Raw genomic sequence first — 25,790 nt, forward strand, 5'->3', positions numbered from 1 at the left:
TTCAAACAGCCTGTAAACTGATTGGTTGGTACTTTATATGTCACCAATGTATCTCTCTCCAAGCGTTCATAATTCTTCCCCCATATTTCCTGAGAATGCGATGCACAATGACACCAAGCCTTTGACATTAATAATCCAATCATGGACTGGCTTCTGCACTGCAAAGATATTAATATATGCCCATTTCTATCCTTTAACCTTCAGATATGTTCTTGGCTTAAGGAGAGGTCTGGCCCTTTGTACTCTTGAATTATAATGAAATTCCTCTTTGCCTGCAATATTTTCATCTTCTTTGATGGAGACTCTGGTCCCTGTAGACTCAAGAAACTTTTGCAGCCTTTTTATTTATTTCATCAAATTGTTAAATCAGCCTATCGTGGTTGTTCTAGTCTTTCTTAATTGCTGCGCTGCGCGCAGTTTACCACGGCTGGATAATGAAGTCCCACGTGGCTCATTACAGGCGGAAAGGAAAGCGTTGTAGGAACGGGTCTATGTTTTCTGCTTTTAATTGAGCTGCCCAAATCCGCACTTCTTCCTAAGGTTCACACACAGAGGTCATGTGATATTCTAACGTCTCTATACTAAAGGGTTTGTATATGTTCCATAGAATTACATGTATATGTACGTGTGCATTTATATATATTGTCTGTTGTTTTATTGGTTTACTTTCGGTTGGTTTGTTTCTGCAGATGCACCTGTTCATACTGGGGATAGAGGTGAACTCTATAGCCCAGCTGTTGCATCCTTGTATGTAGCAGCTGTGCTTAAATATGCAAAAGCTGCAAGAGGTGGTTTAAATAAAATGTATGTATTAGGGCTTAAGCCCTAGACTGTAAGATCTAGACATCATGATGAAGCACAAATGTTGTCTTCTCAAAGTGGGCTTCATCTGCAGAGGGCTAAATGGCTGAGGGTTTGCTAGTTAAAAAAAGAGTGGGCAAAAATTAATTCGGCGACCGTTGAATATTTTTTTGCGTGTGTGGCCGCATGCAAAGGGATCTGTAAGCATCCCCTCGCATGTGGAAAATATGCTGCTTAACAAGCCAAACTGAATCAGGCCCCTTTTCTCTGTAAACATTGCTGTTCTCTAGGACTAGGTCATTATCGCTATTCCCGAATTTGTAGCGATAGTACTATCATTCTAATATAAATCCCCATATCGGACAGCGGAAAATGACCCTGGAGTTTGTATGCTGGGTACGTTTCCCCACTAGAGGGCAACTTTTTACCAAATATCGCCTTTTGCTCTTATACAAAAATTATATAGAGGAGACCCTATAGCAGGGGTGGGGAACCTCAGGCCCGGGGGCCGTATGCGGCCCCAGTAGCCGTTCGGAGTGGCCTGCCCACCCGCCCGGTGGCTTTGCCGGGAGTCAAGTACAGGGGAATTCTCGCAAGAAGTCGGTAGTTCTCCTTAATTAACAGCAGCCGGAGACAGTCAGTCCTATTCAGCGGCAGCCGCCGTGGGGCGGCTGCAGCAGGAGAATTCGTAAGAGAAATTTTTACATATGGCCCCCGAAGGATTTTTTTTCCCCATACAAACGGCCCTTGGCACAAAAAATATACCCACTTCTCAGTATTATTGGATGGGAAAATCAAGGATTTCATCTTGAATGTGACTAAAGGGACATTTCTTTAAAAAAAAAAAACACTAGCAAAAAGTGTAATTTTCTAGTGGCATTTTCTGGAGATAAAAAAATTACTTTTTACCACAATTTGTTTGTTTGCCCCCGTCACACAATCTTTAGATTGTAAGCTCTTGATTTATCTAAATAATATACATTAAATAGCTCAAAGATAATAACAAATGTTAATGTTTTGGGGTCTACTCTTCAGAAAATGGATCTGAGCCTACTTTTACAGGTCGTAATGGAAATGTTTGTGGCGGGAGAAATAAAATGTAAGGGCAGGTTTATTAACACTTGGAAAGAGAGAGATAAAGTGCCAACCAATCACCTCCTAATATCATGGCAGATAGAAAATGATTGTTTGATACTTTATTTACTCTCTACAAGCTGCCCCTTAATTACCAGAACCATCTACAACTTTTGAAACTTATGAGAGTGAGAGGACATCAAGAATGTATTAAGTATCTAAATGGTTTATATTACATTAAATGCACCTAGAAATGCAGTTTCTTGTAGATGGGGACCTTGAATGTCATGAAATGCGTCGCAGTGATAGCATGGGGCTACTGCATTTCACCTCCTTAGTGCCTTTTTGCAGAATGAATGTCGGTGCAGATAACAAGCACTGCAGGTGGTGCACATTTTGCAGATAACAAGCACTGCAGGCGGTGCACATTTTGCAGATAACAAGCACTGCAGGTGGTGCACATTTTGCAGATAACAAGCACTGCAGGTGGTGCACATTTTGCAGATAACAAGCACTGCAGGTGGTGCACATTTTGCAGATAACAAGCACTGGAGGTGGGGCACATTTAGCAGATAACAAGCACTGCAGGTGGTGCACATTTTGCAGATAAAAAGTACTGAAGGTGGTGCATATTTAGCAGATAACAAGTACTGCAGGTGGTGCACATTTTGCAGATAACAAGCACTGCAGGTGGTGCACATTTTTCAGATAACAAGCACTGGAGGTGGTGCACATTTTTCAGATAACAAGCACTGGAGGTGGTGCACATTTTTCAGATAACAAGTACTGCAGGTGGTGCACATTTTGCAGATAAAAAGTACTGCAGGTGGTGAACATTTTGCAGATAACAAGCACTGCAGGTGGTGCACATTTTGCAGATAACAAGTACTGCAGGTGGTGCACATTTTGCAGATAACAAGCACTGGAGGTGGTGAACATTTTGCAGATAACAAGTACTGCAGGCGGTGCACATTTTGCAGATAACAAGCACTGCAGGTGGTGCACATTTTGCAGATAACAAGCACTGCAGGTGGTGCACATTTTGCAGATAACAAGCACTGCAGGTGGTGCACATTTTGCAGATAACAAGCACTGGAGGTGGGGCACATTTAGCAGATAACAAGCACTGCAGGTGGTGCACATTTTGCAGATAAAAAGTACTGAAGGTGGTGCATATTTAGCAGATAACAAGTACTGCAGGTGGTGCACATTTTGCAGATAACAAGCACTGCAGGTGGTGCACATTTTTCAGATAACAAGCACTGGAGGTGGTGCACATTTTTCAGATAACAAGCACTGGAGGTGGTGCACATTTTTCAGATAACAAGTACTGCAGGTGGTGCACATTTTGCAGATAAAAAGTACTGCAGGTGGTGAACATTTTGCAGATAACAAGCACTGCAGGTGGTGCACATTTTTCAGATAACAAGCACTGGAGGCGGTGCACATTTTGCAGATAACAAGTACTGCAGGCGGTGCACATTTTGCAGATAACAAGTACTGCAGGTGGTGCACATTTTGCAGATAACAAGCACTGCAGGTGGTGCACATTTTGCAGATAACAAGCACTGGAGGTGGGGCACATTTAGCAGATAACAAGCACTGCAGGTGGTGCACATTTTGCAGATAAAAAGTACTGAAGGTGGTGCATATTTAGCAGATAACAAGTACTGCAGGTGGTGCACATTTTGCAGATAACAAGCACTGCAGGTGGTGCACATTTTTCAGATAACAAGCACTGGAGGTGGTGCACATTTTTCAGATAACAAGCACTGGAGGTGGTGCACATTTTTCAGATAACAAGTACTGCAGGTGGTGCACATTTTGCAGATAAAAAGTACTGCAGGTGGTGAACATTTTGCAGATAACAAGCACTGCAGGTGGTGCACATTTTTCAGATAACAAGCACTGGAGGTGGTGCACATTTTTCAGATAACAAGTACTGCAGGTGGTGCACATTTTTCAGATAACAAGCACTGGAGGTGGTGCACATTTTGCAGATAACAAGTACTGCAGGCGGTGCACATTTTGCAGATAACAAGTACTGCAGGTGGTGCACATTTTGCAGATAACAAGCACTGCAGGTGGTGCACATTTTGCAGATAACAAGCACTGGAGGTGGGGCACATTTAGCAGATAACAAGCACTGCAGGTGGTGCACATTTTGCAGATAAAAAGTACTGAAGGTGGTGCATATTTAGCAGATAACAAGTACTGCAGGTGGTGCACATTTTGCAGATAACAAGCACTGCAGGTGGTGCACATTTTTCAGATAACAAGCACTGGAGGTGGTGCACATTTTTCAGATAACAAGCACTGGAGGTGGTGCACATTTTTCAGATAACAAGTACTGCAGGTGGTGCACATTTTGCAGATAAAAAGTACTGCAGGTGGTGAACATTTTGCAGATAACAAGCACTGCAGGTGGTGCACATTTTTCAGATAACAAGCACTGGAGGTGGTGCACATTTTTCAGATAACAAGTACTGCAGGTGGTGCACATTTTGCAGATAAAAAGTACTGCAGGTGGTGAACATTTTGCAGATAACAAGCACTGCAGGTGGTGCACATTTTGCAGATAACAAGCAATGCAGGAAGTGAACATTTAGCAGATAACAAGCACTGCAGGTGGTGCACATTTTGCAGATAACAAGCACTGGAGGTGGTGCACATTTAGCAGATAACAAGCACTGCAGGTGGTGCACATTTTGCAGATAAAAAGTACTGAAGGTGGTGCATATTTAGCAGATAACAAGTACTGCAGGTGGTGCACATTTTGCAGATAACAAGCACTGCAGGTGGTGCACATTTTTCAGATAACAAGCACTGGAGGTGGTGCACATTTTTCAGATAACAAGTACTGCAGGTGGTGCACATTTTGCAGATAAAAAGTACTGCAGGTGGTGAACATTTTGCAGATAACAAGCACTGCAGGTGGTGCACATTTTGCAGATAACAAGCAATGCAGGAAGTGAACATTTAGCAGATAACAAGCACTGCAGGTGGTGCACATTTTGCAGATAACAAGCACTGCAGGAGGTGCACATTTTAGCAGATAACAAGCACTGCAGGTGATGCACATTTTGCAGATAACAAGCACTGCAGGAGGTGCACATTTAGCAGATAACAAGCATACCTCCGAACTGTTCCGCTTTCTGTGGGAACATCCAGTTCTTTGGGGACATTTCCACGTCCCGCCGGGGGCCTTCCGCGGCAGGGGGGGGGGAGAGGTTGGAGTTCCCGCTGTCTCCCGCAGGCAGAGAGGCAGCAGCAGGTGGTGCACAAATACATGTAATGTCCTTCAGTAACCAATGTGGCCGCTATTGGCTGATTCTTGCTTTTAATTTATAATTTAGGGAACCATGAACTGGAACAGATGCAGCTGATCTTAGACACAATTCCCGTGATTCACAAGGAAGACAAGGAAGAACTTCTTAAAGTAATGCCCTCATTTGTCAACTCTGACTGGGAGGTGAAGAAGCCTCTGAGGAAACTGCTTCCTGAGATGAATCTGGAGGGTGAGTTTTCTATTCACAATGGTTTTCGTGTAGGAAAACAAGTTCTTGTGTCTGAACTTAATCTACTGTATGCTTCACAACACTTGAAAAGGCAAAATCGGGCCAAGACAAGCACCAGCCACATAATTTAGTACAAACGCAACTTAAATACGTTGAACCAAATGCCAATGTCTGGGAGACCACACCTACTTTTCTCAATGGCCACACGCCTTTTGAGAATGAGTATTGGGAGATCACCACCTGCTGGCTGCAGTCATGGTGACCAGATATGATATCCCAGTGGCTGAGGAAATACCATCCCAGTCATAGTGATTTTATACTACAATGTACAGCCCGTTAAAAATTTAATATCAGCTATACATTATGCATCATTTAGTGGGAAATAATGAGGGAAAATGTGGAAATTGAAAGCCAGACAAATGTGTGAGTTATGTGATGGGTCTTATTCAGGGTCGGTGCAAGGCACCGGAGCGCCCCAGGCGAGTCGGGGTGGGGGCGCCCAGGTGCCCGGGGGGGGGGGGGGGGGGTGGTGGTGGTACCTGTGGTGGACGCTGTCCTCTGTCCACCGCTGTACCTGTGGTGGACGCTGTCGGCGTCTCTGCAGTGCTGGAGCGGGGCGGGGGTACCTGCGGCGCTGTCACTGTATAAAGCTGCTGGCGGCAGCGGGGTCCCTGGTGAATAGAGAAGCGCTTCTGATTTTGAAAACACTTGCCGCATGCTGATTGGCTGAATCTCAGCCAATCAGCGTGCGGCAAGTGGTTTCAAACCCGGAAGCGCTTCCCGCACCGTCGCTCGCATAGCGCTAGTTATTCTCTATTCACTGCAGGGACCCCGCTGCCGCCAGCAGCTTTATACAGTGACAGCGCCGCAGGTACCCCCGCCCCGCGGACACCCCTGCCCGCTCCAGCACTGCAGGGACGCCGCCAGCTACAGTATATGCTGGGGGTGAGGGGCGAACTGCCGCCCTCCAGGTGCCGGTGCCCTAGGCAAATGCCTAGAGCTGGTGTCTTATTGACATGTCTGAGCATGGAGGGAGTATAGATAGATCGGAGACCCACAGATTGCTCAGAAGGATTTACTTAATAGTTATATGCAGGAAGGGGGTGGGGTGTTCCAGTTGCCCAGAGACCCCTTCCACCCCAGCCTGGCCAGCAGCACAGAGGGTGGAATAGAGCTCATGTACATGTCCAGTGGCAGAAGACTTCCTAATCTGGTGTATCTGTGTATCATGGCCATTATTCTGGTTCACTCGCAAAGGCAAATTCCTTCTCAAATGGACAAAACCATGTGCACTGCAGGTGGGGCAGATGTAACTTGTGCAGAGAGAATTTAGATTTAGGTGTTATTTTGTTTCTGTGCACGGAAAATACTGACTGCTTTATTTTTACACTTCAATATAGACTTCACGTTGAAGTAAAACCCCACCCAAATCTAAATCTCTCTGCACAAGTTACATCTGTCCCCCTGCAGTGCACATGGTTTTGTCCATTTGAGAAGGAATTTGCCCTTGCGAGTGAACCAGAATAAGGGCCAATGTGTATAATTGTAACAGTCCATTGGATAAGAACCAGTGAAACCCCTCCCCTCAGGCACTGCCTAATATTAATGAGGCCTAAATAATATTCATGAAGCCTGAGTTATATTCATGTAACCTGACTAATATTTATGAGGTGTGACTAATGATTCTTACATAATATTCATGATGATTGACTAATATTCTCAAAGCCTGACTTATATTCATGAAGTCTGATGAATATTCATCAGGACTGATATATGCAAGGTCTGACTTACAGATATGTACCCCAATCATCCAGCCCCCAATGGGCTGATCATGTGTATTAGGGCCTTATTCACTCTTTCTGACAAAATCATTCTTAGATGGACAAAACAATGTGCACTGCAGGGGGGCAGATGTAAAATGTGTAGAGAGAATTAGATTTGAGTTATTTTGTTTCTGTGCAGGGTAAATACTGGCTGCTTTACTTTTATACTGCAATATAGATCTAACTTTAAAGTAAAACCCCTCCCAAATCTAATTATCTCTGCACAAGTAACATCTGCCCCACCTGCAGTGCACATGGTTTTGTCCATCTAATGCTGGCCACACATCAGACCAACTTTCCTCCGACCATCCAACTAGTTGCTTGGATGGATTAAAAATGTGGTACTGGATGGGAACAAAGGACAATCAGAAATGTGCTCACAAACCCAGGAAAATGGACAAATACATTCAGTCAAATTGTTTAGATCAAACAAGTTTAAATACAGTACCGTGTCTGAGCGACAGTTTTTGTCCTTTTCCAGATTTTGGGAGCAAATTTCTGAAGTAAATATTACATTTGCTCCCATCCAGTACCATATTTTTATTCCATCCAAGCAACTAGTTGGATGGTTGGAGGAAAGTTGGTCTGATGTGTGGCCATCATAAGAAGGATTTTGTCAGAAAGAGTGAACTAGAATAAGGCCTTAAAGGTGGCCATACACATGCAGATTTATCTTCAGATCCGGCTGGTTGGAATAAAAACATGGTTATGGATGAGAGCAAATGACAGTTGACCATTTGCTTGGAAATGCTGGAAAATGGTCACTTATCCATAACCATGTTTTTGTTCCAACCAGCCAGATCTGAAGATAAATCTTACTAGTGTATGGGCACCTTTAGTCTCAACTGCGACTAGACGTGGCAAGCTGCGACCCGTTCTTATGGATTGTGGGTGTGTTCGCAGTGCACCTACTCAGCCGCGGGGAACACTATTGCCGGAAAATGACACAAGATCACGGGTCAGATGAGGAAGGACCCATCTGTATATATAGCTGAATTATTGTTGCTAGTGAATTGGATACTAGCTTCCCAGACACTGCGGAATGCCTGCTCCGCCACTGCACCCATAGCCCTGGGTGCTTAACGCTGCCCAGGTACCACCTCGCCTACTCCTGTATCCATCCTCCGTCTCCCGCAGGTTACAGTGCTGGGACTCTGGGCCCCTATGGAGCCTGCTCCCCCCTGCCACCCCTTGGGCTGTGGAGCCCTAGTTACGCCAGTGAGGCACATGTTATGCTGTGCTATGCAAGCCCTCCATTATATCTGGGCCAGACTCTTCTTTCTTCTGAAGCCAATAAAGGAAATGCTGACTGTAGTAATACTTATTTTCTTTCCAATCTTTAGCTATTGATTTTTTGGAAAAGATTTTGACCTTCAACCCCATGGACCGATTAACAGCTGAGGATGCGCTGCAGCATTCATACATGTCCCCATATTCCTGCCCAGAAGATGAGCCAATATCTCTGCACCCTTTCCGCATCGAGGATGAAATTGATGACATCTTGCTGATGGAGGCAAGCCAGAGCCAGCTGTCTAACTGGGACAGGTGGGACATCCTTTCAGTACCCTTCCAAATAATATGTACTTGCGACCATTTTTATTTCATTACCAGCTGTAACCTAGCCGTCTGGATTATATCCAAGAATCAGCTTTTTATTCAATTGACCCTTACGGAAAAGAGACAACATTCTAAACCTGTTCTCAATTTATACAGGATGGTCATAACAAATGCCTGGAGCCCGAGGCATGGTCTATAGTAGATATTCCGCATGACTACCATGAAAGGCGTCTGCATTGGGCAAACTGGGGCCGTTGCCATGGGCACCATGTTTTTAGGGTTGCCGTCCAGTTCACAGGGAATATGCTGTAAATGACCAATGATATTTATACAGAATGATCTACCAAAGATTAATGTAGCAAACAACAACGTTCCTACATATGTACCTCCTGTCTTACACTACCTAGGGGTAGCTGTCTCAAAGCATGGCTAGAGATACGTGGAGAGAGATAAAGTAGCTTTATATATTTATTTAGCTCCCCCGTGCCTGCACTCAGAAGAACTCCTTCCAATCAGGCAGTTGTGACGTTGGGGTTTCCCAAATTAGCATAATACTATAAAATTTCAGTTTGTTACCACCGGGGGGGGGGGGGGGATTCTGGGAAATACAGCTTCCCACAGCTGCCCCTTTGGTTCCGCTCACTGTATGAACGCTTTAAAAATCAATAGCATGTGACCCTCAAGGCCATAGGAACACAGAAAGTCCAAAATAGAAAATTAGGATTTCATTTCAAGAATAACTACAAAATTTAGAGTTACAAAAGATATCATTATTTTAAAGGTACACACAGATTCCAGAGAATTTTTTAAAAAAAGGATAAAAACAAACCCAGGGCCGGATGTATTGCGGTGCAAATCAGGTGGCCAGGAAAGGATGCTGGATGAGGTTTATTTTAAAGGGACAGTAATTTACAAGGTAAAAACATGGCTTGTATATGACTTTCCCTTTAAAAAACCTCAGAGTTCAGCAGGCATCACACATGGCCACTGGATTCGCACCGCAATACATCCAGCGCCCAGAGTCCTAACGGTATGTAGTTAAGTTACCGATGGACGGAATACCTATTGACAGATTCCCCACAACCAAATGCCAACAGACAAAATACCGACAGGTACAGAACACCGGCAGTCGAAATACCAACAACATCAAAATACCTAAAATCAAAACAATTACCTTTATAAATGTTCCATTATTTTTATTTATTTTATTAACAGTTATATAGCGCACACATATTCCGCAGCACTTTACAGAGAATGTTTGAACATTCACATTAGTCCCTACCACATGTACATGCACACACATTCACTCTTGGGTTAACTTTTTGTTGTTTTGTTGGAAACCTACCAGTATATATTTTTGGATTGTGGGAGGAAACCGGAGTACCCGGAAGAAAACCCATGCAAGCACGGGGAGAATATACAAACTCCGAACAGTTCAGGCCATGGTGGGAATCGAACCCATGACCTCAGTGCTGTGAGGCAGTAATGCTAACCTTTACACCGTCTGTGCTGCCCCATGTATACCTGTTTTCTTACTACTGTAATTGCTATTTAATCAAGTAGTTTCCCATGAACCGTACTATCATTATTTTTATCACTGAGGCAAATTGTTGTCTTATTATATGTATTAATAGTATATATATATATTTTTTATAGGTATCAAGTGAGTTTTTCTTCTGATCAGGACTGGAGACAAGACCAAAACCTTGGCATGAGTGATGTCCAACGTGATCCTCGTGCTGGATCAGGATCACAGGCTGAAGAAGCTCAGGTGGATCCACGCAAGTACTCTCAAAGTAGCTCGGAAAGATTCCTAGAACAGTCGCATTCATCTATGGACCGTGTTTTTGAAGGAGATTGCGGTAGGTCTTGCGAATATAAAGTAGGATCTCCTTCCTACTTGGATAAGTTACTGTGGAGAGACAATAAACCACACCACTACTCAGAACCTAAACTCATTTTAGATCTATCCAACTGGAAAAAAACAATTCCACCTACGGGAGACCTGGCCATGGAAGAAGAGCCATCCAATCTCTTTCTGGAGATCGCTCAGTGGGTAAAGAGCACCGAGGCAGGTCTTGCCTGCCCACCAAGTCCTGTTTCAGAGGCACAAGATCCCCATCAACTCTGTCCTCCTCAACAGGAGGCAACTAATGATATCACCAAGGATGCTGAATCTTCTTTTGATTTGGATGTTTTTATCACCAGAGCACTCAAGTTGTGTACAAGCCAGGAAGACCTGACAGACAACAAGCTCAATGACATCAATGGGGCGTGTATTTCTGAGCACCCAAATGATATTCCACAGAAGGAAGTATTCCAAAAGGACAGGTGGTAGTATTTTTGCAACGAATTTGTAATGATACACAAACAGTATAACAAAAGGAATATTTTGCTGAGCACATTTAAAAAAAAAATCAGTAGACATTGTGATTTTTTTTTACAATGGAATGTAAAAAACATTTGGAATCAAGGCCGTAAAAATGTTTTCTATACTGGTAGATGTAATATCATTACATTGCAAAATTAATGCCTTTTATTTAAAGGTTAGAACAGATCAATGCTCAATATTTGATGCCTTACAATATTTGATGAGTGTGAAAAAACATACCATACCGTTTATCCATTTTTAGAGTGCAATTTATAAATTATCAATGCTACCACTACCACATGATTCCTGAATATGAAAGAATTGCAAAAAATTAAATATATTAGATTTATTAACTAGGATATATAAAAAAGGCCCCCAGTTTCAGGAAAAAAAATGTAAATTATAATAATAATAAAAAACAAAACACATTTCTCATTTAAATTTAGATTAGCGCTATCTAGTTTTTTGACTGTGTTTTGTTTTTTGTTGCGGCATAAATTTTATGTTTGTATCAGTTTTAAACATTTGAACCAAACTCACAGTACATTAAATAATAATAATATTAGTATTATTATTAATAATAATAATAATTTAAAATCTATTACATGCAGTACTTTATATTTTGAACATGACCTATATTGTAATACCTGTACACAATAATTATTTATACATATTTATTATATTCAACTTTATCATGTGTTATAGACTACTACATATCCTCCAGAGTGAAAATAATATAACTATGAATGACAGCATTATAATTTTAACAGATTTTATAAAAATTTAAATTTGTGTTTCAAATTTGAACAGAGGGCACACTTTGCAAACAAATCATATATATCTGTTTACATAACTTAATTGCTTTAATTATTTAGATTCACTTTAATATATAAATATAGAATATTTAATTTTGAAATACATCTGAAATTTTAAATCGTTGAATGTTTTAGCCTTAAATGTCACCAAAAAAGCAACTTCGGGATTTTATAGTTAGAAATTGTCATTGAGGTCTCTCTATAAAAATTAGCAATAGGTGCTATTAACATTATTTACAGAAATTACTTGCTCTAGAACGTATTTTGTAAGTATTATGCTGCCTTTTGCATTCTTTGCAATTTTTAAATAATGGTAACAAACAGGAACAGACACATTTGATGTTTTTGGTCATGTTTTGTCATCTAATTTCTACAATAATAAAACTTTGAACAAAAATTAAATATAGTTTTAGAGAATTAATTGAGAATTCTTAAATATTATATTTCAAACCATCCAATTGAAAATATTTTATTTGCAGTAAACTTTGTAATAATTTATTTAAGACCTTATGATAAATATGGCATCTTCATCTGTATGAAAAATGTACTAGTTTATTCGCATCATTGTGTAACAAAAAATATGCAGTTGCGTTGGCTTAACAGAAAAACTAGAGGGATAATTCCACCTAAACTGTACTCATTTTGTTTAAGCTAACAACCGTAGATTCCCTAATTACTAAGAATATTATAGGTTTTAGGATGTGATAGAGTGCAGGTTTCAGGTACTGATAGAGTTTAGCATTCAGGAACTTAAAGGATGCAGGTTTCAGGAGCTGACAAAGTGTGGAACCCAAGAGTTTTGTAGGGTTAAGCTTAAATTACATTTCAGGTTGAATATTTGTCTAGGTCCCCATGAACTATGGGATGCTGGTTGCTTCAAAAATAACATTGGCCCCATTCTGTATGTCTTGAGGTCAAAACAATATCCAATTTATATTGACATCTGATCAAAATAAATTAATGATTAAAATATACTGACAGCCAGTGTCCCTATTTTATTGTAAAACTATTGTAGAAATTAATAAAAATCTAAAGACACACCCGGAACTGGGAAGCTACTATGGATCGTGTATCATAATTGTAACTTAATATAAGAACAAGCGCATTTATTTTTATTGGAAAAACCCCAGCTTGATCTGACCAATCAGAACTCTGCCATATCATCCACTATCAGTACTTTCAGGGAACAAAGGAGGCAAAAATATTCATCTCAACCCATTTATATGGATGAATTATTAATATTTTATTTCTATTCAAATTGTAGCCAGATATTTGCCCTAGGATTGCCATTAGTTGTCCCATGCCAATTATATAGGCTTTTTTCCCCCTGAAATGTATTTTTTTCTTACCTATTGTAAGCAGAATACATTTAGTTAAAGTGGGAGCCTTTATTTATTTTGGGACTCTGGGCTCTGCTGATGATCAGAAGACCGTGCATACGCATGGTACACTGTGCGCATGCTCAAGGTCCCCCTGCGAACAAAGCCAGCGGTGGCTTGTCATTGCTGGCCATTTGCAACTAGATTGACAGGCGGCAGGCATTTGTGGGCGGAACCTCATCGTTTTCTGAGAGTGCCCCTGAAACACGCAGGCGGCTCCCGGCTGATGTGAGGGAGGGACACTGACGTCCACAGCGGCTCTATCTCCCCATGGCCATCGCAGCGCAAAGTAAGTTTAGGCCTCCCTATCCACTGCACATAGGGGGGTGGGGTGGGGAATCTATTAGATGCCAAGTGATTGCAAATGGATTTTCCCCCTATTTGCACAGTTGTGATCGCATTCGCCACGCACATGGGTGAGATTTCACTCTTGCGGGGCGGTGGCCCAGCAATCAGATCTGAATCAGGCCCTATATGGCTTATCACCCTGATGCTTTATTGTGGTTTAACAAAGTCTGCGATAGCATCGTCCACCGAATGTTCATTGTCAGAAGACCAGAATGTTAAAGCCAAGGTGACATTGTATGAATGTAAAATCTGAAGGATGTGTCGGCATTACGTATACTGTATGTATTGTGTTCTTGCTGTTGGTATAATTTTGTTAAGTGGTTTCATTCCGTGTCCTATTTCACAATATCAAGTGCTACTGGTATATCTCACTTTAGAGGTGTACACTTATATACCTAACATAAACTGACCTATTAAAATAACATCTTCAGTGCAATGTTTGGAGTTTTTCATTTATTTGATTGAATATATATTTTAGTTGCATGAAAGATTATGTAAAGAAATTTTAAACGTTAAAAGAAATTTTGGGCTTAATATTATTTTTTTACTTTTAAACAAATTACAGGTTGAGTATCCCCTATCCGTGCATCCCGTATCCGAATTATTCCAAAAACCGTGGTTTTTGGAACAATTCAATTTTTTTTCTTTTTTTTTCCCCTCCTAACCCTTTTTTTTAGACTTACCAAGTCCACCGGCGTCCATGGCAGGCCTTCAGCATCCTCTCCGGCATCTCCAGCGGTCCCAGGAGTGCTTTGCACCAGTGCACCTGGGAACTCGCGCAAAGCACTCCTGGGACCGCTGGAGATGCCGGAGACGGTGCTGAAGGCCTGCTGTGGACTCCGGGGGGCAACGTTGATGCCGAGGGACCACCAGGGGACAGGTAAGTATTCCGAAAACACTTTTATTCCAAAAACTGGAAAATTCCCTTATCCGGAATGCTTGTGGTCCCGAGCATTTCGGATAAGGGATACTCAACCTGTATTTTAATTAATTTTGTGACTTTTAGGGCGGAATGTAACGAGTTCGGAGACCGTGTGGGATGCCGACGAACTCTAAATTTTTTTTAAAGGGGAAATCACTTACAAGGCATGGTTTAAAAAAACATCCAAGTGTGGCCGCCATCCGGTAGATGGTAGGTCTACCTTATTGGAATTATGAATGTGCAGATTTGAGGATGCAGTAGAGTCTTTTAGACACCAGCTGGTGCCTTACAATTACGAACAGCCAAGTGACTAACTAGTGGGGAAGTTTAATTAAGGTCCCCATCCACTAGTGCGATATGGCCTGTTTTCATGCAATTGCGACGCTTTTCTACGACGAATCACATGAAAACTGGCACATCGCAGGTGGTTTTCGTGCAATTGCGATGCCAGTCACAGATCTCACTGGTTGCCACGAATATCTGTCACAGCCCGTTAAGCCCTAATAGGATCACGTGAGATACATTGTATGAAAAAGGATCTCATACATTGTATCATATGCGATCCTGTACCCCAAGAAGGTCCCGCCCACATTGCAAGCAAAACACATCCAACTAATTGGTGAGAGACATCTCACTAGTGGATGGGGGCCTTTAAAGATGAAGCAGATGAAGGTGGAGCATGAGTGCAGCAAGGTGTCACACAGTCCACCAGTCAGTGCCTGTACGTAGGAACTACATAGTGGTGTAGGATACCGGAACAAAGTCTAAAACAGTGGGTAATCGCAGGTGTCACTGGAGCTTAGTGGAATATTCCTGTCTTCCATTGTGGCACTCTCACATAGGGGTTTATTCTAGTTCATTCTTTCTGACAAAATCCTTCTTAGATGGACAAAAACATGTGCACTGCAGGGGGGCAGATGTAACATGTGCAGATAGAATTAGATTTGGGTGAGTTATTTTGTTTCTGTGCAGGGAAAATACTGACTGCTTTATTTTACACTGCAATATAGATCTCACTTTGAAGAAAAACCCCACCCAAATCTAATTCTCTCTGCACAAGTTACATCTGCCCCACCCGCAGTGCACATGGTTTTGTCCATCTAAGAAGGATTTTGTCAGAAAGAATTAACTAGAATAACCCCCATAGTCCCAAGATGGCTCCACATAAAGGGGCAGATGTATTCGGGCAGGTGAAGAGATAAAGTAGAAGGTGATAATGCACCAGCCAATTAGCTATGTCTGAAAAATTACAGTTATGAGTTGATTGGCTGGTGCATTACCACCTTCCACTTTACCAGACTCAATACATCTGCACCATTATCAGTAGGTGCCTCTGCGGCCATTTTGTACAGCACTTTACTTTCAACATGCCACTCTAATGAACAATACCACAATCTTCTCTGTTGGCAGAGTATATAGCGGTGCTTGTGGTGTTGTTAGATGACACACGTTTTTGGAAGCTTAACCAGGGATTGTGGTTTATTTCATGGTATGGGTACTTAATGGTATAATTGTAGCTGCAGAGGAGGGATGGAGGTAATTGAGGTCTCTCTTTATAGTAGAAGAAGTCTGCACAGCGTGCAGGCTTTTAGCAGTGTTGAAGCTGTGGCCTGTGAGGCAGAACTGCAATAAACTCTTTGCATGCGCAGAAAGGCTCCTGGGTTCTAAACTTCTTATTCCTTCTAAAGGGCAGCTCCCTTTAAGAATTTCTTGATACATACCAGTAGGTTTAATGACAGTTGTTTGAGGGAACAATTAGGGTTAGGTACTTGGTGGAGGCTTAAGGTTAGGATGTGGTCTGGGACGGTTAGGGTTAGGTTAAGCACTAATGTGAGGGTCAGGGTTTGGCACAAGGCAAGGGTTAGACACTAGGGAACGAGTTATTATTAGGGTTAAAAGAACAAACAAAAAAAATGTGTTGACGTTTTCATTTGGAACGTTTGAACCTACAGTATTGACCTTTTGACCCTGTCTATGTAAAAGTCCATGTCGACCATTTAACTTTCTCCATTGACCTTTTTACCCTGTTGACCTATCGCCCAGCTAGTGTCAACATAATATCTATCTAATCTATCTATCGTCATTCCTTCCATATTCCCCCTTTTTAATGAGTCATCCAGATACTGTCAGCATATTTTAATAGCACTGTGAAACCCAGGAAGGATTGATCTCACCACAGTAACCTGTAAATAGACTTAGCCTATGACCGCATGGTATTAGATGTTGATGGAACTCCTCTGTTACTGTAACTATCCTCATGTTTCGCTTTATCTTCCTTTTGTGACTCATCTTCCCTCTCTCCTTCTTGGTTCCTTTGTTTTTGTAATCATTTGCCTGTGGGTTAGACCAGTGGCATTACAATGGGCCAGGTGCTCTAAGCTTCAAAATGTGATAAAATGGAGATTGATAAATTACCAGCCAATCAGCTTCTACCTGCCATGTCACAGGCTGGGTTTGAAAAATGTCAGGCAGGAGCTGATTGATGGTTTATCACTTTCCATTTTGTCACATTATGAAGCTCAGTGCCAATGTATTTTTTGGGTATACTCTCCTACCAGTATGGGCTTGGCTGATACTATCCTGTTGGGGTCAGCCAATATCCACGTGATATGAAGGAAGCTGGGATTCCTATGGATAGGTACCTATGAGTGCGCTGTTACTTATCCTTTAAAAACTCCATTACCCCAATGCATGTGATCGGTGTGTTGGATAGCAGGCAGCACCTGCAGCCTTTACATTCTACACAATGCAGGGTTGTGCCCGTGTGACACACACGTGACACTGACACATTGATTTCCCTTAATCAGCTCTGGTTGTGGCTGCACCTTTTTTTGCCGCCATAGCTGTTATTGTATTGTTATCTGTACAGGTTACCATATACTGTTTATCAGTGTCGTTGTTTTACAGCTAGCATTTAAGTTATTACAGGTTATATGGTATAGATGACAGAGCTGAAGCCATCGTCAGCTTTAATAATCCTATTTTATAGTCTCTGTGAACACTGATTTCACAGAAAACAGGGACCTTTGGATGAAAGGTTACCCGTCAAATTCTCAGTATAAGCCGCTTTTCCCGGTGCTGACCCCCCTTTAGTTACTACAAGGAAGCATTTAATAGGGGCAGATGTTGCTGGGATGATGATTCGGACAATACTTTACAGATAATATTTGAACATTCACATCAGTCCCTGCCCCAGCGGAGCTTACAATCTATATCCCCTAGGAAAAAAACATTTTGTATCCCAATTGCACACTGAGTGAGAAAATAACTACATATTAATCAGATAATACAGAGATCTTGGTTGCATATATCTGCAGATATAGGGCTAAGCCCCCAGGCCGTACGTCAAGGCCTCTCTTTCACTGGGGGTCCCTAATACTGGGTATGGGTCTGAGGTGTGGGCACCCAACATGCCGACACAGGCTGAGTACTCCAGGGCAGCACACAAATGAAAATTAGTAAGGGTTAATAAGAAGCACAAAGTGCTATGTAGGGAAGTGAAGGTGGGATTAAAATACAAAATATATACAATGTGATAGAAAAGATAAGTGTTAATAAAGTGTTAGGGTGTGCTAACCTGGAGCAGACCAGCCCTACCAACACAGGGGGCACCACATTCCCAAACCCATCCCATAAGCAATAACATATATGTCTGGGCTTAATAGCCCAGTGTAAGGCCACATGATAATGGCTTACAACATCTGAGAGCCAGCTTACCTGGAGCTACCCCTGGCTTCTCCAATGGCACTCAGGTGTCAGCAATCCCTCCTAATGCTGACCCATCTATGCCTCTCAACTGCACAACACTTTTGTTGGTAAGCTGCTCAATCAGAGGTGTGTCATTCAGGTGCCAAAAGGGAGGGGTAATTCTGTCTAGGAAAAAAAACATTTTGTATCCCAATTGCACACTGAATGAGAAAATAACTACATATTAATCAGATAATACAGAGATCTTGGTTGCATATATCTGCAGATATAGGGCTAAGCCCCCAGGCCGTACGTCAAGGCCTCTCTGTCACTGGGGGTCCCTAATACTGGGTATGGGTCTGGGGTGTGGGCCCCCAACATGCCGACATAGGCTGAGTACTCCAGGGCAGCACACAAAGGAAAATTAGTAAGGGTTAATAAGAAGGACAAAGTGCTATGTAGGGAAGTGAAGGTGTGATTAAAATACAAAATATATACAATGTGATAGGAAAAATAAGAGTTACGACGGTGTGAAGAGCGCCCGTAGGGCGCAATGAATCACCTAGTCTGATTAATATGTAGTTATTTTCTCACTCAGTGTGCAATTGGGATACAAAATGTTTTTTTTCCTAGACAGAATTACCCCTCCCTTTTGGCACCTGAGTGACACACCTCTGATTGAGCAGCTTACCAACAAAAGTGTTGTGCAATCTATATCCCCTACTACATGTACACACACACACAGACATTCTAGGGTTAATGTGTTTGGAGCCAATTAGCCTACCAGTATATTTTTGGATCGTGGGAGGAAACCGGAGTACCCGGGGAAAACCCACGTAAGCACAGGGAGAATACAAACTCCGCACAGTTAGGGCCATGGTGGGAATGGAACCCATGACCTCAGTGCTGTGAGGCAGTAATGTAACCATTACACCATCCGTGCTGCCCAGTATATATAACACATGGTAGGGATAGAACCCATGACCTCAGCGCTGTGGGGCAGTAATGCTAACCATTACACCATCCGTACTGCCCCGTATATATAACACATGGTGGGAATGGAACCCATGACCTCAGCGCTGTGGGGCAGTAATGCTATAACCATTACACCGTCCGTGCTGCCCCGTATATATAACACATGGTGGAATAGAACCCATGACCTCAGCGCTGTGAGGCAGTAATGTAACCATTACACCATCCGTACTGCCCTGTATATATAACACATGGTGGGGATAGAAACCATGACCTCAGTGCTGTGAGGCAGTAATGCTAACCATTACACCATCCGTACTGCCCCGTATATATAACACATGGTGGGGATAGAACCCATGACCTCAGCGCTGTGAGGCAGTAATGCTAACCATTACACCATACGTACTGCCCCGTATATATAACACATGTGGGAATAGAACCCATGACCTCAGCGCTGTGAGGCAGTAATGCTAACCATTACACCATCTGCACTGCCCCGTATATATAACACATGGTGGGAATAGAACCCATGACCTCAGCGCTGTGAGGCAGTAATGTAACCATTACACCATCCGTACTGCCCCGTATATATAACACATGGTGGGAATAGAACCCATGACCTCAGCGCTGTGAGGCAGTAATGTAACCATTACACTATCCGTACTGCCCCGTATATATAACACATGGTGGGGATAGAACCCATGACCTCAGTGCTGTGATGCAGTAATGCTAACCATTACACCGTCCGTACTGCCCCGTATATATATAACACATGGTTGGGATAGAACCCATGACCTCAGTGCTGTGAGGCAGTAATGTAACCATTACACCATCCGTACTGCCCCGTATATATAACACATGGTGGGAATAGAACCCATGACCTCAGTGCTGTGAGGCAGTAATGTAACCATTACACCATCCGTACTGCCCCGTATATATAACACATGGTGGGAATAGAACCCATGACCTCAGTGCTGTGAGGCAGTAATGTAACCATTACACCATCCGTACTGCCCCGTATATATAACACATGTGGGAATAGAACCCATGACCTCAGTGCTGTGATGCAGTAATGCTAACCATTACACCATCCGTACTGCCCCGTATATATAGCACATGGTGGGAATAGAACCCATGACCTCAGTGCTGTGAGGCAGTAATGTAACCATTACACCATCCGTACTGCCCCGTATATATAACACATGGTGGGAATAGAACCCATGACCTCAGTGCTGTGAGGCAGTAATGTAACCATTACACCATCCGTACTGCCCCGTATATATAACACATGGTGGGAATAGAACCCATGACCTCAGTGCTGTGAGGCAGTAATGTAACCATTACACCATCCGTACTGCCCCGTATATATAACACATGGTGGGAATAGAACCCATGACCTCAGTGCTGTGAGGCAGTAATGTAACCATTACACCATCCGTACTGCCCCGTATATATAACACATGTGGGAATAGAACCCATGACCTCAGTGCTGTGATGCAGTAATGCTAACCATTACACCATCCGTACTGCCCCGTATATATAACACATGGTGGGGATAGAACCCATGACCTCAGCGCTGTGAGGCAGTAATGTAACCATTACACCGTCCGTACTGCCCCGTATATATAACACCTGGTGGGAATAGAACCCATGACCTCAGCGCTGTGAGGCAGTAATATAACCATTACACCGTCCGTACTGCCCCGTATATATAACACATGGTGGGGATAGAACTCATGACCTCAGTGCTGTGAGGCAGTAATGCTAACCATTACACCGTCCGTACTGCCCCGTATATATAGCACATGGTGGGGATAGAACCCATGACCTCAGCACTGTGAGGCAGTAATGCTAACCATTACACCATCTGTACTGCCCTGTATATATAACACATGGTGGGGATAGAACCCATGACCTCAGCGCTGTGAGGCAGTAATGCTAACCATTACACCACCCGTACTGCCCCGTATATATAACACATGGTGGGGATAGAGCCCATGACCTCAGCGCTGTGAGGCAGTAATGTAACCATTACACCATCCGTACTGCCCCGTATATATAACACATGGTGGGGATAGAACCCATGACCTCAGCGCTGTGAGGCAGTAATGTAACCATTACACCGTCCGTGCTGCCCATGAAACGCTGGGCATCTCCATATGCTAATGGTGCTTGGAATAAGTCCAAAGGAAGTCTCCAACTCTCTTGTCTGCAGTGTTTCTGAGTTCCCAGTCTTGCTTCTCACAGACTGGAGAGCTTACTCCTTTTATATTGTGTATATTCAGGGCCTGGCCACCACTAGGCAGCTTAAGCAATTGCCTGGGGGCGCCGGCCACTAGAGGGCGGAACTTGGGAGCAGATCCCCCCCAGGATCAGGCCGCATCACCCCTCACCCCGTGGAATGACTTGGTGGCTGCTGCATCAAACCCCCCCCCCCTGGAGCGACTCAGCAGCCGCCGCATTATCATCATCACCCCCCCAGTGGTGCGGCTCCCACATCACCCCTCACCCCCGCCTGGGGCACTCCGATGCCTTGCACCGGCTCTGTGTATATTAAAGAGGATATAATTGCACTACAGTATATGCGCTTTCTCTTTCATTTTTCTATATGAATACCGCTGCGAACATGTCATAAGGAACGCTGGGATCCGTAAGAAAACTGACACACAGTATATCGGTTGTCTGAGACAAGCAAATTGGAGAAGGGGAACAATACCTCCTATTAAGGGACGTATATTTTCTCTACATTCTCTTCCTATTTATAACTCTATCACCCACACTGGGCATTGGAGACTGGTATATTGGAGAAGAGAACGATACCCCCCCCACCCACCAAGGGACATACTCTTCTATCTGTAGCGCCATATACACTTCTTGTATTTGTATCCATTTGAAGGTGTGAGGACAGAGAGACATTCCTATTGGCCGCCTATACGCCCATGGGGAGGGGCTTACGGGGCACAGTAGCGGAGGTGGGGGTCCGTAGGCATTCAGGGAATTTTTTATTTTTTTGGGTGGGGGTCTCCTCAAACTCAGTGGCACTGGAACCCAACAAACCTAATCCGGCCCTGGTCACGTGTTCAGTGTTAGTGTTGCTAAATATTCCTAATGTGCGTCACTTGTTTGATCACTAATCACAATGGTATTTGCTTACTGTACATATCACCTATGTCAGCTGGGAGCTTGAAGATGGTGATAACTGGCTGTGTGCAAACAGGGTCTGATAAACTTAATGAACTCTAAAGGTGACCACACACAGGCCCTTATACAGATCTGATCGCAGTACAAATTTGTTCTCAAAATGGGCAAAACCATGTGCACTGCAGGTGGGGCAGATGTAACATGTGTAGAGAGAGTTAGATTTGTGTGGGGTGTGTTGAAACTGAAATCTAATTTGCAGTGTAAAAATAATGCAGCCAATATTTACCCTGCACAGAAACAAAATAACTCACACAAAATCTAACTCTCTCTACACATGTTACATCTGCCCCACCTGCAGTGCACGTGCTTTTGCCTTTGCGAGTGAACCATAATACACCCCAGTGTATGGGCACCTTAACAATTCAGTGTTGTGAGTATTTTCCTGACATTGTACCTGCATACAATCCCCACGTCTCTGATTAATAAACTAAACATGGTACTTGTGTATTATAGCGGCGCCCATCGCATCGCATACCAAAAGGCATGCGATGCGATATCGCGCGATGTTGTACAATGTCATACAATTTTTAAATTGTATGACATTGTATATGGCATACAATGCTATACAATGCGATGCGATTAAAAATTGTATAAGCACCCTAGTGGGTGCTTACAATGTTAAATGCACCCCCACGCCACCCCCCACTATAAACATGAACCCGAAGCGTGGCGAGCGCAGAGAGGCCGCGTGGGGTAGCGGTACGCGTCCTACGACCTTTTCATACCCCCACTATCCACGTCGGCGTGGAGAATAGAAAGTCGAGCCCGAAGCGTGGCAAGCGCAGTGAGCCCCGCGAGGGGACGCGGATACCTGTGAAGCCCGCTAGGGGACGCAGATACCTGTGAAGCCCGCGAGGGGACGCGGATACCTGTTAAGGTATCTGCGTCCCCTCGCGGGGCTCGCTGCGCTCGCCACACTTTCTATTCTCAACTCCACGCCGACGTGGATAGTGGGGGTATGAAAAGGTCGTAGGACGCGTACCGCTACCCCACGCGGGCTCGCTGCGCTCGCCACGCTTCGGTTTGACGTTTATAGTGGGGGGGGTGGCGTGGGGGTGCATTTAACATTGTAAGCACCCATTTAGGGTGCTTATACAATTTTGCATCGTATAGGGGGCAAAAATGGCGTTGCATCGCATCGCATGCCATCGGGGGTATGGCATGCGATGCGATAAAAACATTGCACGACCAACATCGGGGGCGCCGCTATAATACACAAGTACCCTAAACATTTTAATAGATTTAGAGCCAATTTAGGGAGAGTCACCGACATTTTTGGAGAGTAGAGAAATACATGTTAAATGAATAGCAACTTGACTTAAGTAAAAACTGGAACCGGCCCACCCCTGGAATGCCGGGCTGGTCAGGCTACATTGATCAAACTGTGCCATTCCGGATCTTGTAGAGTCCGGCCCAGGGGGCACATGTATACTATGGAATAATGGGCCTGATTCAGACCTGTTTGCTAAGCTGCATATCAGGGCCGTAACTAGGGGGGGGCTGGGGGGGCACGCGCACCGGGCGCTGGAGGCAGGGGGCGCTGGAGGCAGGGGGACGCTGGTGTGACCAGCGGCAGCAGCGGGGAGCTAGCGCCGCAGCCGCTGCCACATCAAAGATGGCCGGCCGCCGCCGCCCCCTCGTCTCCCCGCTCCCCCGCTGGCTGCCCTGCTCCCGTCCCCTCACGTCTCCCCCGCTGTGTATGCGGGAGAGACGTGCTGCTGCGGTGCTGCATATGCTGCTGGACCGCTAGCCAATGGCCGCTCGCGGTCCAGCAGCCACCAGTTGATTGGCTGCTGGACCGCGAACGCGCAGCATCACTAGGGTGGGGGGGGGGGCACCAAAAGACTGCCTTGCCCCGGGCGCCGGAAACCCTAGTTTCGGCCCTGTGCATATCTTTGTAGCCTAGCGGACAGGTGAATGCCGCCCACCGACCAACGCCTGCATCCCCCCCTCCACGCTGCGCGAATCCACTTACCCATCCCCTGGCAGTCTAAACTGACTTTTATTTCCGATGGAGAAGGCCGAAAAGGGGGCGGGCGCTGATGCCATATTACATCAGCCACCCCCCCGAGCAGCCATTGGCCCACCTGCGCTCCCAGAGGAACGCCCAGCTTTTTCATTGGGACGAACCTGACCGATTGGGTCTGAGTTAGGCCCAGTGGCGGTTTATACCTATGGGCTGCAGCCCCCCCAGGTAAAATTCTATAGTGACGCCAGATGTAGTCTGTGAGACTGCTCTGGCTTCACTGTGATTGGCAGTGACTTCCTATTGGAAGTCTGACCTGCCAGTCACAAAGGCAGTCCCATGGGGAGGTGTTCCCGCCCTCCGGGATGCCTTTCTGCGGACTGCCGTGCAAAAACGGCAAATACGCATGCGCAGTACCTATATACGCGCTGGTCACGGTGCCTGTAACTTCTATTGTACAGACGCTGGGACCAAGATTACTTCTATGGGCTGCTGCCGAAGCAGCCTATAGAAGCTGACCATATGTGCAGTACAGATGTTTGCACTGCGCATGCGCCAGTCCCGGCGCCTGTCATCATAGGACAGGCGCCGGGGACCTGAAGGCAGCGGCGGTGACAGGGGGAGGGAGGAGCCACCACTGGTTAGGCCCATGTACCATGTAATAAAACAGCAATATTAGCACAGAGCCTGTACACAGCAGACACAACTGACATAAGATTAGTTTCTCTTGTATTGTAGAAAAAAAAAATATTAAAGTTGTATTAAGCGCAGGCTTCTCCTCCCTGCAGTAATCCGGCTTCTTGCTGCCACAATCCATTATTGATGATCTCGTTATTGAAACACAGAGCAGACATTTTCCTTTAAGGCAGAAAAGCTGCAATATAACAGTGCGCACGGAACAGTAATAACCAAACCCAGCCAGACAATTACATTTCATGGGATCATCCGGGACAATAACAACTCTATTTACCCGTAGTACGAGGCAGTTTGTTAGCTGTGCTTGAATTGAGGTGGACCTGCTCATCAGCGGAGGGGTCGTAACCGTTTCCGTGCTGGTAAATTGCTTAATGTACATCATATATTGTGCTTAGGGGCTATTTACGGGTCTGATGTGTTCCGGAACTGCTGTTTCCACAAGATTATCTGCACTTTTTAGTGTTGGAGGCGTCTAATACGTTGTAATGGGGGAGATATTACAATTATCTACTACGCCAATTAATGATCCACATGATTAACTTGCCGGTAATCCTTATGCCCCGACACTTTAATAACTTATCTAACTTAACACTAAAATAAAGAGACAGACACAAGTGCTGGCGTGTCAATATGAATGTCAAATTTATTATTGACAACTAT

The 25,790-nt window shown here is 44.1% G+C and overlaps 1 protein-coding gene across 2 annotated transcripts in view; it reads left to right on the forward strand.

The window, feature by feature from the left end:
* The window catches only part of MAPK4 (mitogen-activated protein kinase 4), a 116,931-nt gene extending 102,817 nt beyond the window's left edge, over positions 1–14,114 (forward strand). For both annotated transcript variants that reach the window (XM_083155168.1, XM_083155162.1), the window contains 3 exons: positions 5,232–5,393; positions 8,560–8,761; positions 10,430–14,114. In XM_083155168.1, coding sequence (XP_083011294.1) covers positions 5,232–5,393; positions 8,560–8,761; positions 10,430–11,111 — 1,046 coding nt within the window. In that variant the 3' untranslated portion in view covers positions 11,112–14,114. The remainder of the gene's footprint in view (positions 1–5,231; positions 5,394–8,559; positions 8,762–10,429) is intronic.
* The last annotated feature ends 11,676 nt before the right edge of the window (positions 14,115–25,790 follow it).

The sequence above is a fragment of the Crinia signifera genome, chromosome 1, assembly GCF_055691185.1.
Source record: "Crinia signifera chromosome 1, ASM5569118v1, whole genome shotgun sequence".
NCBI classification, from domain to species: Eukaryota; Metazoa; Chordata; class Amphibia; order Anura; family Myobatrachidae; genus Crinia; species Crinia signifera.